General features: G+C 35.8%; 1 protein-coding gene across 3 annotated transcripts in view; it reads left to right on the forward strand.

Moving 5' to 3' along the window:
* PHF14 (PHD finger protein 14) overlaps positions 1-15,987 on the forward strand; it is a 155,108-nt gene extending 139,121 nt beyond the window's left edge. For all 3 annotated transcript variants that reach the window (XM_015281402.3, XM_015281401.3, NM_001012856.4), the window contains one exon: positions 15,807-15,987. Coding sequence is in view for 2 of the 3 variants with exons in the window: in XM_015281401.3 (XP_015136887.1) it covers positions 15,807-15,881 (75 nt within the window). In the remaining variant the exon portion in view is untranslated. The remainder of the gene's footprint in view (positions 1-15,806) is intronic.
* Positions 15,988-16,665: the final 678 nt, after the last annotated feature.

Below are 16,665 nucleotides of genomic sequence, written 5' to 3' on the forward strand. Positions count from 1 at the left end.
AATATTCCATTACATTTTGTTGCCATGCGAGAGATGGCAGAAGAGGGGCATTCTGACAGAATGGTGTCTGTTATTGGAGCGCGTATGAAGCAAAGGTGTGTCACTGGATTCTTCCATGTGGGAAAAAAATGGCACCCGCTGACATTCATCAATGCTTGCTGAATGTTTACAGAGACTAAACAGTGGCTGTGAGCACAATGAGGTGGTGGGTGGTGTGTTTCAGCAGTGGCTGCAGCACCAATGAGTCACTGGTGCAGATTTATACAAGCATGGCATCCAGGCCATTCATTACTAGTGAAAAATGCATAGCTACTGGTGGCACCTATGTTGAAAAATGATGTTTTGTAGCTGAGATTTTGCTCTATCAAATAGTGTTACTGTGCTCTTTGTATCTGTTGTAGTTTCCATGAAAGTAAATAGCAGGCATTACTTTTGGAGTGACGTACATATGTAAGCAAAATCCATACATCTTGTGAGAAATTGTGGAACTTATTAAGAAGCAATTCAGCTTTCTGTGGAGTGTAAAGCTGACCATTATGGTTATGCACAATAAACTGCATTACAAAAATACTTCACAAATGGTACAAAATACTCCATGGTTCCTTTTTGCCAGTGACATCCAGTTGAGAATTTAGCATGCATCGCCTATGATAGAATTAATTTATCTGCCGTTGGCTTTTATTTGTTGTGTTTTCCCACTGTGAAGGCAAGTAGGAGAGACACAGTTTAGTGCTGACAGTTGTTGCAATGATCTGCCAGTGAGCTCTGGCACTCAGTTCACTTACTTTGTGCTTACTGAAGATTCTGATTTGCAAGACTATATTCCATTAGTCTATTGAAATCTGCTTTTGGTTCAGGTCTGTATCCTGATTCTGCCCAGTGCATGACTTAGACATGGTCCTGTATGAAGAGATGAAAGTTTGGCTAGGATAGGGCACTGAATATTGTGATGGTGGAATCTACATGCTATACTTTTATTGTATTTAAGTTGCTTGAAGATAGTTGGGTTTTTATTTTTAATTAAATAACCTCTGGCAAATCTTACTGTTCTGATGACGATGTGTTGATTTTTGAGTCATCAGTGGATCTGCAGAACTTCTGCAAAGGAGACACTGTAATGCTGTTTTTCTGGCCCTACTTTGCCAAGATGTATAGTTGGCAAGCCCCTGGAATCCACAGTTATCTATTGTTATCCAAATTCTTATTTGTGGTAAAGCAGTCTAAGGAAGACAAAGCAAAAACAGCAATGTTAATTTACTGGGAAATCACTGTTTTATGCAACTGTAAAGTATGTAGAAGACTTTCCTTAAATGGGCTCCTGGCTGCTGCGGTGGGCTATTTAAGATATGTATAAATGGTTTGGTCTACAAAAAATAGGAGATGGTACCTGCTAATAAGGAAGCTATTGTTGAATAGGGTAGTTTATACTCTTAAGGCTGTTATAATACACAAATCTGAGCCAAGCAGTTGGGATAAGGATTACAATCAATTATTGTGACTTTCAGCTGTCTCTTCCTTTCCTTTTTGTCAGAGTTAACCTCCTACTTGCACTTTTGAGTCATATCTGTGTGATAATTGTATGCACTAATAGCTAGTTTTGAAAGCCAGTTTGTATGGAGTATGTGTAGGTTAGACTTCTGTTAATGAGAAGCTGACTATGGGATTGGATTACTGCCTGTGTTAAGATTTCCAACACAAAATATTTCCTCTTTTAGTATTTTCACTACATTTTAGTCTACATTAAGGTGGAAATTGGATTAAAAGGACAAAGCGTGAAGTCATTTGCTGAAGCAAACAGTGTTAGTGCCAAATTTTGTATAAAAAGATGCTACTGAAAGGACTGCAGGGCTCTCTTCTAATCCACGGAGAATCCCTCTGCCTCTGAGTTTAAGGACTTCATTTTCAAATACAATGCACAAGGGGTACATAAAGCCCTGTTAAACAGTTCATTTTGTGCATTCATCTCTTGTTTGTTTACGGTATTAAAAATGTTGTTTCAGCCTGGAACAATCCCATCCATGCAGAAATCACTTTGTAAATGTAAATACTGTATTAGTGACAGCTGTGTTCATAAGCAAGTATTTTAACCTCTCAGGCAGTACCAATTACTCTCTTCCTGTATAGTTTTAAATATATAAAAGAAAATTCTTCAATCTGTTTTTCTCAGTGAAGAAAAAAAAATGCAGGAAAAAAAATGGTTATGTTGCTATTATATATAACAGTGAGCAATGCTCACTACTTCTGAAAATGATGTGTTGATAGAGCAATGAATTATGGCTGCTCTCAAGTGGAGGGACTGTTATATGTGAAACTTCTTCTGTCCATTGTGAAAATAGCAAAGTTAAAAATTCAAGCAGAAGATAGGACAAAAATGGTACATCTTAAAATTCCCAAGTCAGAAACTTAATATCCAAATGTTTGTGCACCCAAATATGTAATCCTGGGCCACAACCTTAAAAATTGCTATCACTGTATGCAAAACAACAAAAATTGATGTAATTCAGGTTGACCGCTCTATCATTCACAGGGGAGGTATTGACTACTGCTTAAATGCTGTTAGGATATTGGTCTTCCTTGGAAAGCAGGTACTTGTCCTCCTGAAAATCCCATTGGCTGATTTACTAGCACTTCCTTATTTCCTTATGTTTTAAAAATTGGCTCTATTCTCTTGTCATCATTCCATACCAGGCCCTTTTTTTTTTTTTTTTTTTTTTTTTTTGGCATTGCCTTCTGATTGCTCTCAAAGCATATTTCCAATTAAATAATTCTCTGGTCAAAAACAATTTTATGAGAAACAGAACAGCTTTTCATATACTTTATAGCTCGCTGCGTACTTTACTGAGTTTTGTATCATAAAATTCCTGCTATTAATGGTTGTTTACTTTTCCTGGAGATAAAAAATAAGCATCAGAATTTAGAACCAGACAGTTTCTTGCAACAAATACACTCGTTTTACATCTTCTATACTGGTTTCAAAAAGAACGTATGATGTTCTGCAGTAGAAAAGTTGATGTTTTTAAAGCCTTCTGTATTTTCTAAATGTAATAACAATGACAGCACTTAGAACTTACATAAATCTTTTCATGCATAAGACTCCATCTTGACATTGGAAGCATTAATATTCACGTTTTACCAGTAGGTTCTTTAATGTAGCAGCAAGTTCAGTTTCCATACCTCCTCCTCCCTTCCCACACCAAAAAGATGGTATAGTAAGAGGACAAAGATCAGAGTTTAGCTTATAGCCAAAGATATCCTGGTCTGAATCTCAGACCTTGCTTTACTCTAGACACATACTTTATCAGTTTCAGCTAAATGTGTCAGCCATACTCAGAAAAGAAGAAAAAGTGAGATGCATACCCATTATCCTGATTCACATAGTTTCTGTGATGTTTTATGTCTTATCCTTCTTTCTTTCATAAGTGATTTTAGACTCTACAAGATCAGACTGTCCAGATGTGTTTGTACAATATGTGGCATGACTTAGATTATTAATTGATACCATAGTTATTATGTTAACGTATTACACTTTATCAAAATAAATTGCAAAATCTTTGAAAGAGGTACAGTACCTTCCAACCCAAGCCATTCCATGATTCTGTGATCAGTTTAAGGGTTTTGAAAGGACAAGGGAAGAAAAAGGTAACAACACTTTTCAGGTTTTCCTTTTTAGAGAACCTATTGAAAGGTTTCACTGAAATTAAATGAATTAAAGATAAAGAATACCACTGACATTAAGGAAAGTTCTGACAAAGGGAAATATCAATTAATAGAGGAAGAGCAAGATCCTTGATTTATTGCCTATCAAAATAGACAAAATAGACAGCGCTTACTGTATTTTCCTAACATTCTTAATTATCATTTTTAAATTGCATTGATATTTGCAGTAGTACAGTTACACGTCTGTTTCTAAATTTAAGTGCTGATTTAAATGGCAGTGCTACCAGCTTTTGGAGTTTCAGTCTTTTACATCACCTAGGGTATGTCTAGTTAAGACAAAGCATGCAAAAGGAATTGTATCAACTGCTAGGTAATACTTGCTACAGAAGAGCATGAGCCTGTTTTTTACTACAAATCTTTATTTTCTACTACCTATTCTGCAGTTGCAACTAAGTAAAATGAACAAATACATAAGTATTTTCTACATACATCCTATAGGTAATACCTATAGGTATAGCATTATTATGAGAGCAGCTGTTGCACAAAGAACAGAGCAGTAACACCTGAGCATTGGGCAGACACCCTTCAGACAGAGCAGACTGGAAGCACTAGGACTTCAGGATAAAATAGTCATCTTAAAACAGCCTCTTCTTAAATACTCATAATTTAAATGCCTTGCTTTGTCTATTTAAATTCAGTATTCCATTCATAGAGGCCTTGTTCTACAGTATGTTTCATGCATAACTCTACTAAACAGTACTGTTCAGTTCAACGATCAGACAACTTGAATGTAATGATGCATGTATATGTGTTTTCTTGTTGGGGCTCTTAATGGTTGAGAAGAACATTATGTCTTGGAAGCACCATGATACAACATAATAGCAGAATGGGGGAAAAAAAAAACACAAAAACTCTTCCTGGATGGTCTTCTGAGAAGTGAAGTTTAGTATGCTTCAGCAGTTTCAACAAATTATACAGTGGCTTCAATATATTAAGGAAATATAGATAAATAATGATTTGTAATGTGAGCTCTGTAGTGAGCACTTTTACTATAAATATGCAAAAAACTAATTACTTATAGCCAAATTGTCCTAGTTTTGGGAATCTTTTAGGATATAGCTTTTCAGTAATTGAATCACAACAAAATATTTTTTCTCTCAATCTTCTAACAGAGTTACATGTGGTGTGGTGGAGGGCAGGAAGAGATGGGGAAGCAAACTGTTGTCAAGTGTCAAGAGGGCTTTGACGTACTGAACTGAAACAGTACTAGATTTATCAGAAGAAAACGTACCATGAATCAGTAAGGGATCCTTTTTGCAGTGACTACCCAGACCACAGTAGTAAGATCTGTCAGTGAATTTGATTGAGACCTCCTGAAAAGCAAATAGGCTTTATTTTTGGGGGGTTGTGGGTTTTTTGTTTTGTTTTGTTAGCCTTCAAAATATATAAATATCACTAGAGGAGAGATTTTGGAAGGCTTTCAGAGGATGTTTGGAGGCAGGTCCTCTCAGAGAGCAGATTTTTCAAGGTTCATTTTTATTATGGTATTACCTTAAATGGTTGGGCATTGCATTACTTCCAGTAGGAAGAGTTTCATCAGATTATGGCTTCACAAAACTGCAGTGAAACATCATTAGTATCATGAGAAATCACCAAAAAATCCCTCAGTGTATCCACTGAATTAAATAGCATTTGGCTTTAGAACCAGCACTGGTTTAACAACTGATGGGCAGCTCAGCCTTACCACACTGCTCTCCCACTCCTCCTCCTTGGAAGAATGGAGAGAAAATGTGCTGAAAAAAGGAAAACTTGGAATTGAGATAAGGACAGTTGAATTAAAGGAAAAGAAAACAACAATGACAACAACAAAGGTATCACAGGAGCAAAAGAAGAGAACAATTATTCTCTACTTCCCATCAGGAAACAATGTTTAGCCACTTCTTGAGAAATAGAACCTTAATTTCTGGGGGAGACCAATGCTTTCATAATGAGAGCTCATCCCCCTTCTCCTTCACATCCCTTTGTCCCTTTTCCAGATTTTATTTCTGAGCATGACTCCATATAACAAGGAATATCCCTCTGGTCAGTTTGGATCAGCTGCCTCACTATGTGACCTCCCCAGCTCTTGCCCACCCCCAGCCTAATGGCTCCGATTGAGGAACCAGCCTTGGTGCCATGCCAGCGCTGCTCAGCAGCAGCCATAATATTAGTGCTGCTCTAGATACACATGCAGGACAGAGCACTGTATGTGCTGCTGTGGGGAAAGTCAGTTCCATTGCAGCCAGAGCCAATGCCAAACCCCACCTGGAAATGCAAAGACCCCAGATGGAAATGCAAAGTGTAGTTTGAAGAGAAATCATTCTACTGTTAAACATAATATATTAATCTTTCATTTAGAAGCTGATCAGCTTGAAACTATTGAAACATCAGTTTATTATGTTACAGTTTTGATTCACCTTTTACTATGTGTTTATTACCAATACACCTTTGATGCTTCAGATACAGCTGAGGTGCTATTCTGTATGAAACAGGACTGTATACGCATCGTTACAGAACCAGAGCAGTAAGTGCTACCTTCAATACATAAATAAAGTCAAAATATAACAGCAAATTTACAAATCTGTCTTTGCTATCAAATGAACTGAATCCCAGTTTCTGAGCCATAGACTTCTTGCCCCATTTGATGTAAGGTCCATAGCATTAATGTTTGAGTCTTACTGTGTAATTAAAAGAATGAATGTACATCTCATGAAGGAATGATTTTGACTTTTAGGAAGGTCTGTCGTGCCAATGTTAATTTAGATTAAATTAATTATAACAGTGGGGAAAGTGTAGGTCTTCCATGGGGGATTGTACCTCTCCTGATAGTGTGAAGATGTGGATCTGATCCTGGACTAGAGCACTCTTTGGGGGATTATACTTAATGTTGAAATCATTGAAAAAATTTGTCTTATAATTGTTAAATTCTGAATTTAATCCTTTTATTGATATTGTGGTAAAATGTGCAGTCCCTTTTTACTGAGCACCATATGTGTGGGGGTCAAAAGAATGGTAAAAAGAAGCAGACTTTCTGCTTTTGCCATACAGAATTTATTCTGGCAAGTAATTTGATTATAAATATAAATATTGTTGCGTAAAGACTACACTATCAGAAATAACATAATACTGGAAATCAATTCAAGTGTTTGATAAAGCTGTAAGTGATTAACATTACTGGCATGATGTGTTCATGCAACTAGAGGTTTGAATGTCCCTTTGTGTTTTGGGGGAACTAAGAAAGGGAACTGTGTTTAAAAAGTAAAAAGTAAAAATTCTCTTCCAGGTCTGATTTCTTGGTCAGTAGCACAGGTGTCATTTGTTGTCGTAGCTAATCCTGCTGCTTACTTATAAGGCTTTTTCCATTTCTATGATTTATTATTGGCAATTGAATGTCATTAAAAGTAGACATTATAACAAATACAAAGGCACTTTCACAACATTTTTTTTATAGTGCTTTTTGTAAAATGGATGACTAAGATACAGGTATTTGCTCTGTTGTCCAGTTGGCCATGTTATCATATTAACTCCATTGAAAGATCCATCTTTTGTGCCTTGAGCCTGAACGAAATATCATGGCTGTACTCAGGTGAAGTGCTCTGATGAAATGTAAAATAAAAAAGAGAGAGGTTTCTGAATTGTTAGTTATCACATTATAGAAATGTTTTAATGAATTTCCAATTTATAATACTGCAGCACACTTTTAAAAATAAATTTCCTTTAGTCATAAGGAAAAAAACTTTTGCTGTCCTTTTTACAGTAATTTGATTAAACGTTTTCTGTAAGTTCATTTCAGTATCTATCATGGCTCGCTAAAGTTAGAATTCAGAATAGAATGGTAGATTAATTGCCCTTTGTCATAGATGAACTAAGAATCCTAAATATGCAGAGTCATGAAATTTGTGTTCCTCAATTGCTTATTCAATGCTTTGGAAATCTGAATCAAGAAATACTGAAAAAGGGGGCCAAAGGTTGTTAAATGTAGCGAGTAACACAGATTTTGAACTTTACTTAATGAACCGAGTTTTTATTACTATGAAATAAATGCACCATTTAAAGAATTATGGTGGAAATGTAAAACATTAAAACTCTAATTAATTTTGATCAGAAGCATGCAATGCACTCATCTTTCCTATAACATTTTCATTAAGCTCGAGATTTTCTTTGTTATTGAGATAAATGTATTCCTTTCACACAACAGTTCTCTTTTTTTGTTCAAACCATGTACATCATGGATGTTTAGTGTGGTATGTTTTACTCTAGGCTGTAGTTTGCAAAAGCATTTTTGTGAAAGTCATTTGTGCCTAGTTTTCTGTTATATGTTTTAGATCACTTTGGGAACAAATAATGTTCAGAACCCTTGATCAAAGGCTGTGTACACCTAAACTTATTTGTGAAAAAATAGTTAAAGCATGGGAAAAAAATCTTCAAATATCAGTCAGTAATTCATGTGTAAAGCCTAAGAACTGAACAGTGAAAAAAACCAAAACCTTTTATTTCTTTGCTTATTATTGCACTGCACTTAGAAATAAAAATCTTTAAAAGAACTGCTCATTCCTCGTTGCTGAGAACCTTCTGTTCTCATGTTGCAATTGTAAGAAAATGCTATTTTATTTCTTAGCATCAAAAAGTTTTGCTTCTTATAATTTGGTAAATGTATACTGTAAATATGGCTGGAATATAACAGTAAATATTGAAAATAATCTTGAATTGATTAGAATAGGCATTTATAGGCTATGGAATTTTCTGTAGTCATATTGTGAGTGTGTATATACATAGTCAAACTTTTTAATTCATAATTCATGAAAATAATGATTATATTATGAAAATGTTATTGTGATTACCGTATGTATGTTTATTTATGCACAGATGTAAGTGATATAATTGAGCAACAGATCTGCCTTAGAAAGGATCTTAATCACGATGAGGTCAGACATAAAAGACAGGAATAAGAGACAAGCATACATCCTGAGATGGGAGTGGAGATGAAGGGAGCCTGTCCTTTCAGGTACAGGCACAGTACAATCAAGCCCCTTGAAGCAGCATTCCAGCTATTTCATTGTTGATATTTCAGGCTTGTAATATTTAGCTTTTATAGATAAAGTGTAAAGTTCATAAACCAAAATCTTTTAAAGACTCAGTTTGCTTAAAAAGGAGACGTTTTCCTGTACTTTCTTCAAGGAGAACCAGCTGAACTTGTAAAACAATGGTTTGGTTTCAAGCACCACCTGCCCTGAAGAGCGTCCCAACTGGAGTGGCAGACAGCCAAAAGGGCCACTCAGTGGAATGGTTGCCTCCTAAAAAGGAGAGAAACAGATGGAGGATTGGAAATCTGGCATAAAATTCCACTTCTGTGCTAAACGTTAAATGCAATTCTGCTGCAAGGACTCTTGCGATGGTACATTTTTCTGTATAATCAGAATTAGAAACAAGGAAATAGAAAATACAAAACACTGACAACCATTTCCAAAAGCCTTCAAGTTCTTGTACAAGTTAAAGGAAAGAGGCTGTGATAAGCATGCAGCTGCTTATTTCTTCTGAAGGGAAGCTGAAGTGTCGGAGCAGTTCTCGTGATCTTGCATTGCCACCTAGAGTTCAGAGCCCTGCACTGCTTCGTGAAAGGACTACCCCACACCCCCCGGCAGTTCCAGTCGCTGTATTTACAACAAAATGGGATGGTGAACTGCTTCCAGTTTATTGATGTCATGTTTACTTACATTATAATGCTTAGCTCGTTGATAGCCTCCATTTTTTAATGTTAGCAGATCAGCAGAGACTTCGTCGTAGGAACTTGGTGGGGTTTAGCAGTAAGAATTAATGTAGATGGCACATTAAAAGGTACGACTGTCAGCTTTGCAGTGGTCCCAGAGGGTGCATTTTCTTGATGGCTGCTTCAGAATACTTCATGAAGCAAATGTCAAACTTGTCGAGGCTGTCAGTATGAAAATGATCCATGCAGCAAGGGTCTCCTTTTCCTGGGAAACAAACAGCTGCCTTATCACTGCAGGGCTGCAGTGACAGAAAACTGTCATCCACCATGAGAAATTTATATTTGCTCCTAATATCCTTTTGTAATGAACTGTTCACGTTGTACTCAGTATTTTTGCACCACTGTTCTTTGTAAAGCTTGTCAGCAATATATTTGAAGCACATAGCACGGGCTTTTGAAGAATAATAACTTCTGATCTAGTGTTGGTTGCTCACCTTTTGCTGATTTAACACAGAGGCTGACTTCAGACTCAGTTTATAGTCCTACAAACTCTTTTTTTCCTCCAAGTTCGGCCTATTGCACTGGAAAGTAAGAGCTTAATTTACACAAAGAAAAGCTGCCGCTGTTTCTAAAGTTCTTTTTTCCTGACGTATTTTTAAAGAGTTCATAATTTTTACCTATTTCCAGTTAGTGTTTTGCGTGCTGGAATCTGCGAGGTAGGTGATGAAATACTTCCTGGTTGGGCTGAGGGTTTAAAAACACTAGTATGAAAATATCCTCTCAATGAGATACAACCTGCAATATCTATGAACTGTCACATTTTGATTGTATGTAGTGATTTTTCTTGTATTTATGAATTAGCCAATATATAGAGTGATAGTTAGCAAGTATTTAGGGTGATTGCTTTCTACCTACCTAAGCGTGGAAAACTGCTGCCCGGAGATGAGTCTAGATTTGTTTCTACTGGTAGCAGGGACCTTCCTGGTTGTAACTCAGGCACTGAGGCAATTTGAAACTTGCATGAGGTTTGTGGTGTGAACAAACAAGGTGTACAGACTGCAATTTGGAGGAAATGTCCATATAGAGAGTCTCACAGGTCTTCTGACCGTGTTCCCATTGGAGTCTACAGGATAATTATTTTCATTTTACTTGAGTACACAACAAAATTTTTCTTCAATCTTTTTCTAGTCATTATTTGCTGACAAATGTTTCAAGACTCCATTTTTAGAGTTTGAAGTACTTGATGTTTCTTGTGACCAACTGCACACCCTCACTGAAGGTTAATATATTGGTCTTTTAAGCTCTTCGGGGTTAAGTTAATATGAAAAGTAGTAGTGTCTGAATTTGATTGTGTTTTTGAGATGGTATTTCTAATTTATGTCATAGCATGGACAACTCCTCAGTCATTTCTCGATGTAGTAGCATACTTTCTATATTGGTCATTTTCTAACTTAGATATTTGTTTCCATAATACTGCATTTATTAAATTTATAACACGTCTTAAACTTCACACAGGGCAAAATCAGCAACTTTCTTTTATTAAGTATATCTTTTATAGTAGAACTTTAGAAGTTGCGGGTGTGATGTAATGCACAGATCTGTGAAATTGTGCATTTTCTAGCACAATTAATTGATGTGTGATCTGTTCTGTGTACAGAATGCTGTCAGATTCCCTGTAGATTTAAGAATTGTCTCATGCACTGTTATCTTCCAGAGTTCATGTAAGTAACTAATGAAATAAAAAGAAATATTCAGATGTCTCAGATGAAGTTGGATGGAAGGGAGAAAAAGAAGAGAATGGGATACTCAAAACCCTATTTCTAGGAGGGAGGAGTTGTTTGTTTTTATGTCAAGATTTGTCTACAGTGGAATATTCTGAAATAATTACTATAAAAATAACTTTCCACATGTGGCTTCTTGTTCTCTGCTTGGAGCACCATTTGTAGTTTACCTGAAACATGCTTATAAAGGGGATGAAGTAATAAGAGAAAATCGCACTCTCTCAACTGTCAAATCAAAATTTTCAGAAATTGGAACATAAAAGTCAGCCACGTCCCTCTAGTTTTTGCCACCTGAACACATCTAAATTTCCAAATATTCCAGTTAACTGTAGCAGAGATACTAAATGCTCAATACTCTCATAATTCACATTTATTTAGCTGGCAGACTGTGGGCTCTCAGTTTTAAATTCTTGGCCCTGTTCTGGTACTGTGACCCACTAATGCTCAGCTACCAGGTGTAGACTAAGTAGCGTGAACCAGGAGATGCCCACATGGCATCCGAAATCATCTGTAGGACATCCAAAGGATCTTTTCCAGTTCCTTGTTTCCACCCTGGTAAAGACCATTTAGAAATCGGCTGGTGTGGGAGGTCTCCCCTCATGAGATGTCCAGTAGCAATGACTTAAAAGCTTCTAAACCGGTGTTTCATTCAGGATGTTGAGTTTAACAGTGCTTTTTAAAGCCATTAGTTCTTCTCCTTGTCACTGTTATTTTTGTAAATTTGAAGGAACAATTCCAGACTAGTAAACTTAATTCATTTCAACATGAAAATATCCTTTGGGCTCTTGAATTCATTTTTTCAGTGAGAGTAGTGATAGTCTCAGTAGTAATACCATCTTGAGGGATTCACTTCTCTTTACTACTCTTACAAATCTCCAGTTCTGTGTTGGTGCACGTTATGTGAATGTATTCAAAATCCACTTAATGTTTGAATTGACAGTTGGTTGTAGTCAGAAAAGGTACCGAGAGGAGTTTGGTTTGTGACATCTGCTTGCAAAATCTACTTTGATGGTTTAACATTTTAACAACAAAAGAACTGTTCTGTTTCAGGATTCTTAAGGCAGAAAGCACTAGTCAGTAGAGTCATAGGGTGGCCAGAACCAAAGTAAATAATAATGTAAAATAGAGGTGAAAGATACTAACAGGAAAAATGTGAACTGAATTTTGTGAAACAGAAACTGGAGTTCAGTATTTCAACTGCATATTCAGTAATATGTAAACCAGTAATAGCAACTTTACACACTACTGTCACCAACTATTTTTAACCGACAACAATAAATAAAAGATTTTCCTTTGTTTTCATTTAGAATTTAATACTTTATAATGGAAGTGGTAATTAGTAAAACAAATGTATTGAATATGTTTAATCTTTAGTCAGCCACTATTTCTTTATAATTAGGCTACATAGGCTAGTTAGCTGAAAATTCATTTTTAATGACACTAGAAACTTCAATTTAGTATTGTATGTGCATTCATTGGAATTCCTCAAGTTATTAACAAAAAGAATAAAAATTACTTAGAAATTTTGCATTGGTAGCAAACTGAAGGAATAGCGAGACTTTGCACCTTGAAGTATGGTCAGTGCATATACTCTATATTACCAGTGCAAATCCTTCCCAAGTTTACTACTGACAGTGATGTTGCTTTTCTTATATGTTATATGAGATCATGTCTCAAAATTTTCTGATAATTTTCAGTAATGAGCAAGTTGGTGGTTTTCCTGGCAGAACATGGAATGGGTGTCAGAATTGTTAGCTCATACTTCCCAGTGTCCCCGACCAGTCTCTTTTTTTCCTGACACCGTTGTTCATTTGGTAATGTACAGCTCAGGGTACTGATCTGGATGAAAATTCATGTAACAAAGAAAATATTTTCTCCCTTTGTTAATGCATACTGTAAGGAAGATGAACCATCTTTCATTTTGCACAAATTACCCATCTTTGGAGATTCTAAGCTCTGATTTCCATTTCAAAATAATATGTGATGCTTTCTGTTCTTGGAAAATGGAGATGGGGTAAAAGTGCCTCTACAAAAAAGCTAAGATATCTGATGCAAAGCGTGTTCAGAAAGCTTTTGTAGTTTTCTTTTTTCAGAAAGTATCAAAATAACAAAAAACAAGATAACAACCAGGGCCCTTGATGACTTGCATGTAGAAGTCTGCCCACATAAATCCAATTTATACTCACCTACCTTTTACTGGTTTGAATACGTTTTACCTGGTTGAAGCAGCAGAAAATAAACAAAAGAGAGAACACTGATACTGCAAAATATCCCAAAGCAGATGTTTCTGTCTTTAGTATTCATGCAGAGCAAATCCTAGACTTCCTTTAACCAGTCAACCATCGTTTCTGCTTCTCAGAAAACACTGCGCACTGCAGCTGCTACTGTAAACTAGGAAATCTGCCAGATAGCAAGCATGACCTTGTGAGCAGAAAATTAAAACATTTCAAGTCTACACAAAGCTAGTTTCTATTATAAAATCTCTTTCAGTGGATAAAACTTTCTTGTCCCAAAAAATAGGCCCAGGAAGCTAATGTTCAGCCTCATATCCCTTTGACCTCCTGTAGTGAAGACAAGGCCCAGGTCCTTTTCTCTGTAGTCTGAAATTTCTGCATGCTCCCTTTACAAGTGGAACCCCTAAACACCAACTCAAGTGTGCTGGGAAAGAATGACCATGTAGGGTTTATATTGCTTGTATGAAGGAGGAGGACATGGACACTGGAATAACAGCAGGTTATGTGCTAGAGAGGTGAATTTGTTGGCATTGAGGTCAGCAGAAATACAACTTCTATAGGTAATGACCTTCAGAAACGTACAGACTTGCTGTTCCTTTGTTAACAAGCCTGACCTGAGGCAACCTTGCTGCTTTTCTGTTCTTTTTCTGCTTTTTTATTCAACATTTGCTGTATTCTTTATTTGCTGTAAGCAGACATCTGAGCTTAGCTACACATTGCTCCTTAGTTGTTTCCATTGGTGTACTATACATCACGCTCTCTTCAATATATGTTACACTTATAATTTCAACAAATCAATAACCTCAGGTTTGTTAACACATGTGCGTGAACATGTTTTCACACCCAAACTAGAAGAACAGGGGTCACTATGTGTTTTAAAGATAATTGAAAAGATGCCAATCCAGGAAGTTAAGAAGAAAGCACTTAGTACTCACTCATGAAAATATTTCTCACTGCCTACTCTGTCCTGGAAGGGAAGAAGATTTGGAACTAAAATGATTCGGAGTATACCCTTCTTTAATAGAACAATGAGCTATTCAATTTCACTCTAGTGTTGTGTAATATATTATGAGACAATGTTTTTTAATAAGATTTTCTGGTCCTATTCTATTTTGTGATGTTCATGTGATCTTCCTATATGTTTTGTATCTCTGAATCTTTATTATAATTGTCCTTAGTAAACAGTCTTTGATATAGAGGAAGGAAGACTAGGATGCAAGGAGATTTTCATGGAAGAACGAAGTTGCTGATTTAAAGCAGGAAACTACACTTCTAGTTCCTGGGTCCCATCCAATGTCCCTGACATTTCTCTTTCTCAAATATTGACTACTGAAGAGTGGTGTTATAGCAATCAGAATACTTTTGCACTGCCAAGCATCTGTTTGTTTGCTTTCCTTTATGTTTCCAAAGTGAGGAAGATTCTCTGTATTGCTTTGTGAATTAAAATACAGGCAGGAAAACTGGCCATACTTTGAATGTGTGACAATGGCTGTTCTTGATGTGATGATGAGTTGCAAGTTGCCTTATGAATCAATTTTCTCAGACTTCTATAATTTATATTTTGGAAGTCACAGTTTTGTACTGGACACAAAATAATATGAGTTCCTATGGAAATGGGCTTTATGATGTCACTTCATTTTTTCAGTGTGATCCAGCTAAACCCATCATGAATTATGAGCCCAACACTTGGAGTTGAAGCTGTAGAATATTGTAAGCATGCTGCTGCCTGACATGCTCATGTTTCCTATTTTAGACCTGACTGATCTTCAGATAACATATGGTGGTACAAGTAATTGGAAAATTGGCAGACCTGTCAAGAAAATATGCTAGATGGGACAAAAATACGATGCTGTAGCACATAAAGTGTCGCTGAAGTGAAATTTACTGTCTTTTATCAAAGGGTGAACTAAACGTATCTGGTCTCAAAAAAATGAAACATTTTTCAATGGCAGATGCTTTTCAAAAGTAATTTTTAGAACAATGATGAAAGTTCTTGCATTTGAAAATAATTTAGTGGAAACCTCTGGTCAAGAACAAAGGAAAGGTGTGAAGTACTGCCTGCTGCAAACTGTGTAGCATTTAGTAATTTCTTTATGTAACCAACCTGCAGATTGATCATGGCTATAACTGAGACTTTTACTTCTTAAATTATTCTTCTACTATCAGTGTAGATGATTAGCCTTATTTAAATTTTGAGTGTTTTTATTTTTATTTCAGCTATTGAGCAGAAACAAATGCTTGAATACATGACGTTATTTGCTTATTTTTATGCTTGTTGGTGAAGAGAAGGATGACAAAAGTATGTACAGAACTCTATGCATATGCATTAGTATAAAATGTGTACTTCAGTAAATTGATTAATGTTTGGGTTTTCATTTTCTTTTACAGGAAGATGAAAATGAAGCTGAGGCTGAACATCCATCTCAGGAACTGAATTTGGAACAGAAAAAATCAAAAAAATAGGGGATTGCTGTTCTTGTTTTAAATATTTCCAGTTGTGTAACAGTGATTATAGTTTCTCATTGTAAAATTAACAGCAAAATTCTCAATAAAGTCATTAAAATTTAAATTCATCCTACACTGGGAAATTAATTATGTAGCTCCTGGTGATATTTGTGATTATATTAAAAGCTGAATTATCAGAAATGAGCACCATACCAGTGAATTTTAAAAGCTTTTTCAACATGGCATAGAAAGCTGATGGATTATTCATCACTAAAAACACCTGGTAAGCAAACAGTACTTTTTTTTATTTTTATTTTTATTTTTAATTCTACCAAGCAATGTTATCCTTAAAGGATAGTTATAAGTCGGACACATTTTGGTATTTCTGAGCAAGAGCTTTGATACTGAAAAGTCAGATATATGTTATGTTCTGAAGTTCTGAAATTTCTTTTGAACAGTGGTTAAAATAAGTGTGGCTGGAGATTGGGTGAAGGCAAAGATTTTGTGGTTTATACAGTGTGTTTTCACATATAATTAGTTCTACATGTTTATGCCTTCTGTGATTTCTAAGTTATTTCATATTGTATCATTATTTTCCTCCATGTAAAACTTTTCCATCTTTGCTCAATCTTTGTTGTTTAATGAATGCTACATTTTTGTCTTGAATGGGCCATCCCACCCAGTTCTAATTCCTTTGTAACAATCTTTGCATTTAAACAGCATAAAATAACTTTTTCCTGCATCATCAGATCTTAAGTGAATACTGAAAATCTCAAATAATAATAATAAAAATTCTTCCTAA

Source organism: Gallus gallus, chromosome 2 (genome assembly GCF_016699485.2).
Source record: "Gallus gallus isolate bGalGal1 chromosome 2, bGalGal1.mat.broiler.GRCg7b, whole genome shotgun sequence".
Lineage (NCBI taxonomy): Eukaryota > Metazoa > Chordata > Aves > Galliformes > Phasianidae > Gallus > Gallus gallus.